General features: G+C 37.4%; 1 protein-coding gene across 5 annotated transcripts in view; it reads left to right on the top strand.

The window, feature by feature from the left end:
- LOC106880342 (stAR-related lipid transfer protein 3) overlaps window positions 1–11,961 on the top strand; it is a 68,701-nt gene that overhangs the window by 24,730 nt on the left and 32,010 nt on the right. For 3 of the 5 annotated variants that reach the window (XM_014930224.2, XM_052966535.1, XM_014930225.2), the window contains exon 2: window positions 5,391–5,482. In XM_014930224.2, the coding sequence (XP_014785710.1) occupies window positions 5,391–5,482 (92 nt within the window). Of the gene's footprint in view, window positions 1–5,390; window positions 5,483–6,031; window positions 6,175–11,961 lie in introns of all 5 variants that reach the window. The other 2 variants (XM_052966534.1, XM_052966533.1) reach the window with 1 other exon arrangement.

Consider the following 11,961-nt stretch of genomic DNA (forward strand, 5'->3'; position numbering starts at 1 on the left):
AACCCATGCTAGCATGGAAAATGGACATTAAATGATAAAAGAATCATTGTTTGCTTTTGCTTTTCTTCAGCACTTTCATTCATCCTTTCATACTTTTTCTTTGTGAACTTCCAGTTCTCCACAGACTGATATACAGACAAGTCGCATGGCCAAAAACAGCCATCATTACAGCTATGCTGTTCACTTATCAACAATAACTTGATATTTCAGTGTTACAATTTATTTTGAATAAATCTCTTGTTACCAAGCATCTATCAGATGTTGTTACACATCGTTGATCACAGTGCGTTTTTGCATTGTTTTAGCCTTCAAAGGATGCCAACCTGCTGGCTAGGCGAGCAGGCCAACATTCCCCACTTGATCAAAGAAGGACTGGAGCAATGTGAAATGAAGTGTTTTGCTCAAGTACACAACCCGTCACCCAGTCAGGGAATTGAACCCCAATCAAGCAATCTTGAGTGCAACAGCCTCTAACCACTAGGCCATGCATCTTCACATTTTGAATTATGTAGTTAGTGCAAAATAAACCAGCTTTGATAATTTTCATGAACATCTAAAACATGAACAGGTGCACAATTTATTGTTACAAGCCACCATCACAGCTTAAAATACTATTAAAATCCATCGCTGCTTTATGCTTTATATACCGGTGTATTAACAGTTTTACAAGCCATGCAGTTTTCAGTTACACCATCCTTTGTCCACTGAAAGATTGCAGCTTTGTAGAAGCTGCAATGATACTATACCATGAGACTGTACCTGAAACCATATGATTGCAATGCGAGCTTCTAAATCACACAGTCATGTATAAGGTGTAAAAGTGTGTATTTGTGACTCACTGCTTGAGAACCAGTATGTTAGTTTGTTTAATAGAATAAGTACTAACATTTACCCCTTTTAGCATTTAATCTGGCCATATTTGGCCCAGATATTTTACCTGTTTTATGTTAAAACTGACCAGATCCAACCTCTCACACATACAGTACAATGTTGTTGGCACTCCATCGGTTACGATGACGAGGGTTCCAGTTGATCCGATCAACGGAACAGCTTGCTCGTGAAATTAACGTGCAAGTGGCTGAGCACTCCACAGACACGTGTACCCTTAACGTAATTCTCGGAAGAGATACAGCGTGACACAGAGTGTGACAAGGCTGGCCCCTTTTGAAATACAGGTACAACAGAAACAGGAAGATAGAGTGAGAGAAAGTTGTGGTGAAAGAGTACAGCAGGGATCACCACCACCCCCTACCGGAGCCTCGTGGAGCTTTAGGTGTTTTTCGCTCAATAACCACTCACAACACCTGGTCTGGGAATCGAAACCGCGATCCTACAACCGCGAGTCCGCTGCCCTAACCACTGGGCCATTGCGCCTCCACACATATAGTACAATGTCATTTTAAAAATATACAAGCTCACCACTGGAATCTTGAAGCTACAAAGTAATGCACAATTAATTCAAAACAATGTGAGTCAATAAGTATCACATTTGACAGAGTAAACTGAATGGTAAAGGGTTAAAAAATATAAGTCCTGGATTTGAGGTGACCAACTAAAACCTTTCATGGTGGTGCTCCAGCATGGTGGTGCTCCAGCATGGTGGTGCTCCAGCATGGTGGTGCTCCAGTGACTGGAACTAGTAAAAAAATTAGAGGATATATGAAAATATTCATTTATTCTTTTTCAAGTTTCAGTCGTTTTGAATGCGGCCATGCTGGAGCACTGCCTTAAAGGGTTTTAGTTGAAGAAATCAACCCCAGGATTTATTCTTTGTAAGCCTAGTACTTATTCTATCAGTCTCTTTTGCTGAACTGCTAAGTTATGGGGACCATAAACACACCAACATCAGTTGTCAAGCGATGCTGGGGAGACAAACACAGACACCTAAACAAATATATATATATATATATATATATATATATATAATGGGCTTCTTTCAGTTTCCATCTACCAAATCCACTCACAAGGCTTTGGTCAGCCCGAGGCTATATTTAAAGACACTTGCTCAAGGTGCCACGTAGTGGGACTGAACCTGGAACCATATGGTTGGGAAGCAAACTTCTTACAACATAGCCATATGGAGATTAAAAAATATATTTTTGTCACTACTACTGACTGTGCATGTGCAGAAGTTGATTACCACTAGTAATCAATAGACCTACTAGAAATAACAGCCATTATGTCCCTCAAATCCCACCCTGCAATCTTAATAAGGACACGTTAGATAATGTAGTCCTGCTGCTTCTAGCTGCATTCTCATTGTGGTTTGCCATCATAAAAAGGACACATGAGATAATATAAATGTTCAGCTAAAAAAAAAAAATAGCAGCTAAATCTCTCTTAAATGATATTCATCATGTTGGATAAAAAAAGAACATATTGGAGAATGTGGTCTTGGCAATGTATGCTTCAGGAAAGAAACATGGCAGTGACAGCTGAAATGTCTTTGGTCATAGGTCTGAAAGGAAGCATTAACTGGTTGAAGAGTAAAATAACCAAATAGATAATATATTTAAAAAAAAAAGAGAAAACAGTATTTCATTGTTTTTTTTTTCAACTCAAATTCTTCATTTGCACACTGAAGTCTTCTTGCTTCAGTTCAATAGTTACCAGGTTCTCCAGGAATATTCTCAAGAAGAGATTTCAGCCCTCTCAGGGTTTAGGAGGGTTCTTAGACTTTTTTTTTTTTTTTTTTTTTTTTTTTTTTTTTTTTTTGCTGTGTGATATGTCCCCCATTATGACAACATATTTTGTCATCTGTATGACTGGCTCGAACAGCATACCTCACTGACTGACACTACTTACTGAGTCTGCCCACTATTTATTAGTTGTAGACCAGCCCACTTCTCACCTGGGGGTGTCTGCCACAACATCTCCACTCTTTGAGATGTTTTTCTCTTCTTTCAACACATTATGTTTTTTTTAATTTTCATTTCTTTTTCTTCCAACCACAATTATTTTTCTCTTCTTATTTAGGTTTTTTTCTATTTCCACACAGAATTATATTTTGTTTTTTTTCAAAATGCCACAGGTAGTACCAGTCTGCATTATTTACCGGTAACACTATTAACATATAGTTACCTGACTTAAATCCTTTGAATGGACTTATTATTATTTTTTGCTCCACACAGAACCATTTATTTTCTTTCAAAATGCTGCAGGTAGTACCAGTGCTATTAACATATAGCAACCTGACTTAAATCCTTCATACGAACTTATATAATTTTTCACTGCATGTAGTTCAGTTCTGTGTTAGAGTTCCAATTTTATCAGACATTTTTTTCTTCAGAATCTTTTTTTATATATTCATTGTGTGAAGTTCAAGTCTGTGTTAGAGTTCCAGTTTTGTCAGACATTTTTTTTCTTCAGAATTCTTTTCATATATTTTTCACTGTGTGAAGTTCAAATCCCACCTCTGGATTTTTAACATTTTTCCACTGTATGAGCTCTGAATGCTCGTTGCCATTGATGTGTCCCGCATTATGATGACGTATTTCATCTTCTGCGTGACTGGCCCAAACAGCATACCTCGCTGACTGTAATTCTTTTTATTTGGCACCTAGGACATGACACAGAGGGGACAGCACAAGGACAGACAGAACACCACTGGCTGAGCACTCTCACAGGCACACACACCCTTAAATATAGTTCTCAGGGAGATACAGCGTGACACAGAATGTGACATGACCAGCCCTACTCATTTTTGCCAGCTGATTGAATTGGAGCAATGTGGAATAAAATCTGCTCAAGGACATATCATGCTTCTGGGAATTGAACCCATGACCTTACAAATGTGAGCAGATTACTGTTAACCACTAAGCCATGTGCCTTCACAAATAAGCATTGCATCTGACAGAATAACCTGAATGCTAAAGGGGAAGTTCATTTTACAGCCATATGGTTTTGGATTCAGTCCCATTGTATAGTATCTTGGCAAGGATGTTTTCTACTATAGCCTTAAGCTATAGTAGAAACTGGATAAAGTCTGTGTGTGTGTGTGTGTGAATGTTTATATTCTGCATTTTACATGAAAAAATGTGCTGAACTGTGAAGAGTGAAGTTTGTTGACATTTCCCTGTCAACAAGTCATCTGATTGTTTTGTGCTTTCAAAGACAAGTGGAATGGAAATTTCTTGAGTTAAAAAATAGGTAACATTTAAGGACAGGAAGGGCATGCAACTATAAAAGAATGTCTCAGTAATATGCATTCATCTAACTCATGCTAGTATGAAAAAACATGTAAAAACAAAAGAATGAGCTTCTTACATTATTTACATTTGACAGATATTTGTCATCTTGTTTGTTGTTAACACAACTTTTCAGCTGATATACCCTCCAGCCTTCATCAGGTGTCTTGGGGAAATTTCAAACCTAGGTTCTCATTCCTAAGGTATATTTCGATGTTATTATTATTCAGGTCACTGCCTGGAATTGAACTTGGAATCTTGGGGTTGGTAGCCCGTGCTCTTAACCACTATGCCATATGCCCGTAGGCAATTATGGAGTGAATTTTAGGGCTTATAAATCTAATATTTTTCTATCCTTCCTTAATACCAGTTCCCATATGCTATTCATATCTGCACTCAGTCTGCTTAGGAGGTTGTTGTGTCCTAGCATATGTGTTGCTTCTTTTAGGTTTTATATTTTCCAGTGGTGTTCTCTGTCTATTATTTTAACTTCATCCTACAGGGTGAGGTGGTCTCCATTTTTCCACACATGATCAGCTATACCCAATTTATCAATATCTCCTCGCGTCACAGCTTAGCAATGTTCTTCTACCCTTATTTTGAGGGAGCGGCATGTTTTGCCTTTGTATAACCTTTGGTTAAGAGCACGGGCTACTAACCCCAAGATTCTGAGTTCGATTCCAGGCAGTGACCTGAATAATAATAATATCGAAAAATACCTTAGGAATGAGAACCCAGGTTCAAAATTTCCCCAAGACACCTGATGAAGGCTGGAGGGTATATCAGCCGAAACGTTGTGTTAAACAAGATGAGGACAAATATCTGTCAAATGTAAATAATGTACATAATTCCTCATCTCTTAAATATAGAACTGAATGAGCTTCTTATCAGGATAATGGACGGCAGTATTTAGTCATTATATTTCATTACAGTTGACTTAGTCAATCATCTTCTTAGACTTGATAAAATAAATACCAGCCATATACTGGAGTAAATATAATTGACTGTAACTCACTATCTGTATAATATTTGTGTCCTTCTGCCAATATTAAATATCTGTATTACTGACTATTCTCTCATAAAGACAAAAGTTAAAAAGTAATTTGTAATTCCGGTAAAATTTGATCTCAGAACACTGAGATCAAATCCACCACTGCTATTGAAAATATGAATGTGTAATATTTATCTTGTTCTTGTTTACAGTCTATACATGGTTTAGTTAAGCAGAAAAAGCAACCAGAGGAAGCCAGTACCACTGTTTATGCTAGAGCCATATCAGAACATTCTGCAACAAGGTTAGATCGGAATTTTTGTGTTTTATTTTTTATTTTCCCAATTTTTTTTAATGTTTTGGTGTTTAGCTTCTTTCTTCTTTTTTTTTCTGTCTTTTTCTTAACATTCTTTCTCCTGGTGCTGGTGTCACATAAAATGCACTGGTGATGGTGCCATGTAAAAAAGCACTAGTGATGGTGCCACATACCAAGCACTGGTGATGGTACCACGTACAAAGCATTGTGATTGTGCCATGTAAAAAGCACTAGTGATGGTACTATGTAAAAAGCATTGGTGATGATGCCATGTAAAATGCACTGGTGATGGTATGTAAAAAGTACCCAGTACACATTGTAAAGTGGTTAACATTAAGAAGGGCATCCAGTTGTAGAAACCAAGTCTAAACAGATTATGGAACCTGGTGAAGTCTGTGACCTTGCCAACTCCTGTCCAGCTGTCCAACCCATACCAGCATGGAAAACAAATGTAAAATGAAGATGATGATGATTTTCATGTTTCTTTTATTCTTCCATCTCTTTCATTCTTTTTCTTTCTCAATATTTATGTTTTAGGGATACAATCTGCTAACCATATTTGAACCCAAGTGTAGGGTACTTGAAATCAAGTAATCAACCTCTTTCATCACACTCAACAGAATAGATGTTGTTATCAACAACTGAATCGATGCTATAATGAAGAACATTGTAAATAAACAGTCAGTAGTTGCTAATATCATTTAGTAGTTTTTAAATGTCAGTAGTTGCTAATGCTGTCATTGTCAGAATTTTCAAATACCACACAGTAACTACGTAATTGCTAATTGTCAGTTGTTGCTAATACCATTTAGTAGTTATAGATATATATAGTAAACAATCAAAATGCAGAGTTGCAGCTGACCTTCACTGTCTTTTACTGTAAGTTAGCACAAACAAATCTGGTCCATATCCAACTCTACATTGTGTTAGTGCCAAAGATTCTTAATGACATGTTGAGTAACTGCTGCTCCACATAGGGTGGATCTACCTAATGGCTGAATCAATTTTGAAAATTGACCCAGCTTCTTTCTTTAGCTGGGAAGGGCTAATAGTTTTCCTCTGACTACTAGCTAATCTATAATTTTTTTACTTCATTCATTGAACTGCAGCTATGGTGAGGCATTGTCTTGAAGGGTTGATCAAGTCAGTCCCAGTACTTATTTTAAGTCTGGCACTTATTCTTTCTGTCCCTTGTTGCTAAGCCATTAAGTTACAGGGATGTAAACAAACCAACAGTGGTTGATAAGCAGTAAGAGACAAACACACACACACATATACATGACTGGTTTTTGTCTATTGAATTCTCTCTCAAGACATAGGGTCTGCCTGGGACTGTAGTCAAAGACACCTTAAGTACCATGCCATGGGACTGAACATCAAAATATGTAGTTGCCAAGTTAACTTCTTAACCACATAGACATGTCTATGTCTATGGTAAAGGTAGTTGTAGAGTTAAGTTGGTTTAAGGTTTAAGGATGAGAATCTTTCTCTCTGGTCAAGTTCATGCCAAATTCTTGAAATATCACCTCTGGAAGAGGGAGGTGAAGGGAGAGAGAGAGAGATGTTACCTTCCAGTATGTTTTACAAAAAGTGTGAGAGAGAGAGACTAATAAGGCTGAATGGGTTTACCCTGATTATTCATTTGTAAATCTCTAATTGTGGAGGGAACATTTGGAAGGAGTAGACTCAAGAAGATGTTGAACAAAGTAGCGAGAAAGGATTTTCAGACACTGGACCTCACAAAGGAAATGACAAGGGACAGAAACTCCTGGCAGTTTGCTGTGCTTGAGAAGACATGTGAAGCTAAGTAAAACCATGGCCATCCATACATACAGGAATGTTGTTTATGTCCTTCTTTCAGCTGAGAGGCCCTTCCCCTTAGGGCTTGCTGATGCTGGTGTCACATAAAAAGCACTCATGCTGTTCCACATAGAATTGCCTGTGTCACAAAAAAGTGCCTGTACTAATTCCACATAAGAAGCACCCAGTACATTCTTTGAAGTGGTTGGCATTAGGAAGGATATCCGACCATAGAAGCCATGCCAAAATAGACAATTAGAACCGGAACAGCTCTCCAGCTGGTCAGCTCTCCAGCTGGTCAGCTCTGGTCAAACCATCCAACCCATGCCAGCATGGAAAGCGGGTATTAAATGATGATGAAACAAATCAAGATGCCAGGAGAGGGCACATGTAATGTCTATGATAGAGTAATTGATGATTTTCAATTCTTTTGATTGTCCTTAGATAATGGTTTTATTCTCAAGACAGTTTTATTATATGAAAGTATGTCTAGTACACAATATATACTTTCATTTTCATTTCTCATTCAGTATCTATGTAAACCTCTCCCCCAAACTTTTCGTAACTTGTCTAATTGATGTCCCCTCATCTGTTGATCTAGTGAGAAATCAAAGAATTTATTATTATTATTATTATTATAGATGTCGCACAGTATGCAATATCATGAGGTTGTTGATTGAAGATATTGTGTCTACCGGGCGTTTGTACTGTTTGTCAAGTCACAACAAAGACCTCAGACAGACACTACTTTGATCAATATGTGTGCAGTTCCAAGTAATGCCGACTTTTGCAATACATCTAGATTGTAGGGTATCTCTAAGGTTTTCAGTTGATTCTTCAGATTGAGTGGTATTGAACCCAATGTTCCGATGACAATAGGGATAACCTTTATGTTCGACTCTCATAGCTGCCACATCTTAGGGATCTCAATTCTCAGGTCTCCATATTTATCAACTTTTCTCTTTCTTTCATGATCTCCTGGCACTGCTACATTGATTAGGCACTCTTGTTTGTCCCTCCTAAAGGTTACTATATCCGGCCTTCAGTGCTCTAACACTTTGTCTGTCTGGAAATCAAAGACCCAAAGGATTTTTGCCCTCCCCTTTTTGTCCTTTACCTTTTCCAGTCTCATATCCATACTTACAGCATAGTAGCCAGTGGCGGTTTTGAACTACTTTGTCATGTCTATGCTTGTACTCTTTTTGCGCAAGACTTTCACAAGCACTAACAATATGAGTCACGCTTTCAACCTTCTTGCCACACGTTCTGCAGAGGTCCGATGCACTTGTGTGGTATATATTCTTTTTCACTGAATTGGTATTCAATGCCTGGTCCTAGGCAGCGATGATTAGGCTTTCAGTATTTTTTGGGGGTTACCCTTGTTGAGCCACCTCCATGATACTTCCTGGTCTTTTAATTTGTTGGTTTCATGGTGGAATTGACCATGTAATTCCATATGGAGTAGAGTTTCTTCTCTCTCATTGGCTGTTCTTGTTCGGAATTCATGATTACTCTCAAGTCCATTTTTGTTAACTCCTTCTGCACTAGCAGCATACTGTAGTAGGTCTTCTTTGCTGTTTACCAAATATTCTACCATGTTTCTTTCACTGTTGATTCACTAATCAGCCCACATCCGCCCTTATCTCTCTTCATGTAGAGCCTGTGTACATTTGCCTTAGGGTGGAGGGAACCATGCATTGTCATTGTCTTCCAGGTAGTGCAATCAAGTTGGTTAGTCTCCGCTTGTGTCCATCTCAGGATGGGTGCACTATAGCGGACTACAGCAATTCTGGCAGATCTGTCCATGACAGCTTCCATCTCATGTGATACATCTTTGAATGGGTTGGGAATAATTCCCAGTGTAAGTCAGTCACGCTCAGTTTTGATCAGTCTAAAAAGAGGTTTCCAAATGATGGTAAAAATGTAAGTCTTGGAGACAAAAATGGGAGAAAATTTGACGGAAGTGGAACAAAATTTTTTTAGGCAGCAATTAACCCTTTCGTTACCAACCTGGCTGAAACCGACTCTGGCTCTGTAGTACAAATGTCTTGTTTTCATAAGTTTTGAATTGAAATCTTCCACCAAACCTTAGTCACAATTTATGTTCCTAACACTAGCCTAATGATAACTAAGTTATTATACTAAATTCTTTGTTATATTTAAGATAACTGAAAGAAACACAGAGCATCCCAAAATAAATACGGTAACAAAAGGGGTAAAATGAAATTATTTCTGAATTGCTCTTCAAATGCTTTTTGGAATATGCATTATGCCATTGATGACATTAAAGGGAATTATCCAATGCGAAGTACACTGGGTCAAGGTCATTGTTCAATACATTCTGTAGCAGCTTAGGGATGATTGCTCATACAAGTACTCAGTTCTTACTTAATTAGAAGCATGTGTGGTTGCTTTATTTTGTCCTGCAATTAAAATTAATTTTTTTCTTTTAGTACCTTAGAGCTTTCTTTCATATTCTTATTTTTTGCTTGGAGATAATGATTTCATTGCTAATTATGTGGTCACTTAATTTGATTATTCCATGGCACCTTGGGCAAGTGTCTTCTATAGCCCTGGGCTGAGCAAATGCTTGTGAGTGATTTGGTACATGGAAACTGAAAGAAGCCTGTTCTATCTGTGTAGTTTGTGTGTGTGTGTGTTCTCCATCACTACTTGACGACTAGTGTTGGTTTGTTTACATCCTTATGACTTAACAGTTTGCCAAAAGAAACAGATAGAATAAGTACCAGGCTTAAAAAAAAAAAGTACTAGGATCAGTTTGTTTGACTAAACCCTTCAAGGCAGTGCCCCAGCATGGCTGCAGACCAATGACTGAAACAAATGAAAAGGATAAAATAAAGGGTGCTGGTAAAGTAAATTTCATGTGGCTTAAAATGAAGGTTGCATGACTGACCTGTTCCTTGGCAATGGGGCTACATCAACATAAGATTAAGCATGTGCTATAAAATAATGTGATTATTGTTTTTAGCTTGTGTTTAATACTTCTAAATTACCAAACTAGTATCATTAATAGGAGGAATTTCAACCATGGTTCGTGGTCTGCTATCACAACAGCTCCTTTATAGGATCCAGTTAGCTCAAGACATCATCAGGAGGAACCACATCCAGTTTCGGCCCCTACTCCTCTACCGTTTTGACGTGGTGCCCCCCTCTTTCGGAGGTGTCTTCGGCTCTGGTGTTGGGTGCATGTCTTCTTTCTTCTATTCCCTGGCCTCTTCGATGCAGCGTCAACAAGTGTCAGTGGCCGACTGACTGTCTTGTCAAATTTCCCTTTAAATACCTACTGCTAGGCTCCAGCAGGCAGCCCCAGCAAGTTGTCACGTGACACTGTCTAAACTTTAACTGACCAATGGAGGGCGCGTTATCTTAGCTCAAGCATTCTCTAATCGAGACCATCACCTGTCAATCAGCGAAGCCACTTCAGTGCCAGCCTGAAAAAATGTAGTCTGATGATGTACATGATTGGAATGAAATCTTGCATAACTAATTCTTAACAAAAGTTTATGTCCAATGTCCTGACCTATTATGCTAAGTTAGAAAGTTTTGTAGTTCTAGTTGAAACTTGAGCCAAAACAAGAGTAACTGTGTATTTGAAATTGGTAGTTTTGTATATCAACCCCACAACATTTCTAATTACACATATTACTGGTTCTTCAAATTTTAGATATTTTTAAATACGTTGTCATTGTCAATTTCCTTTTAGTGTAATTACATATTGTAATGTCAAGTGGAACACAAGAATGTGCTATTGAATACTATTATGAATACATTCCTGTCTTATAAGTTTGAAACCTATGTATCTTTTATATAACAACACTCTTTATGAAACTTAAATCCTGAAACTTAAATCCTTCAAGGGTTTTTAGTAATTTACACTGAAAACATCCAAATAAAGCTAATAAAACTGTTTAAAAAAATTGGGAACTAATTGTGAGCTGCAACCTAATTTAAATATTTTGTAAAAATTATTGCAAGAATTGATTATAATTATGCAGTTAAGTTAATCATTCGGCTGTCATTAGAGCATTTGATAGAATATGTTATTATATTTGTTCCATCTCTCTTTGCTCTAGGTTCAAATCCTACCAAGGTCAGCTTTGTCTTTTTGGTGATGATAAATAAAATACAGGCCTAGTACTGGTACGGTCTTCCCTCCCTCCCTCCCTCCACTTGTCACATCATGAATGTTCTGCTGGGTCAAGGAGTGGTAGTGATAGTGTCTGTGTATGCTTGTGACTACACAATTACCCTTAAACAGTTAGTGAAATGCTTGTACAGGCTACTAAGTCATCTCTGATTGTGACGGCCATATTTGTTATACAATTATTGAGGAGGTCATTAAGTCTGTATTAGAAACTTATTTCGTATATATTACTATAAGTTGATTATTAAACAATATTGAAAGCATTTACTGAAAAAATTAGAAATTTTTCTAGCAAATTTACTTGAAAAAAAAAATTTTCCGCTTGAATGAGCTGGCATAAATTTGTTCGTCATTGAAAAAAATGTCCCTCATTTATTATCATTAAAAGCTAACACAAACAAAAGATTCTCTAATTTATTTTGCTTTGTATAAACCCATAGATGATCTAGGATTGCCAATTTAGCATATTTTATGCTAGATCTAGCATTTTTTTTTTTTTTTT

The sequence above is a fragment of the Octopus bimaculoides genome, chromosome 3 (genome assembly GCF_001194135.2).
Source record: "Octopus bimaculoides isolate UCB-OBI-ISO-001 chromosome 3, ASM119413v2, whole genome shotgun sequence".
Lineage (NCBI taxonomy): Eukaryota > Metazoa > Mollusca > Cephalopoda > Octopoda > Octopodidae > Octopus > Octopus bimaculoides.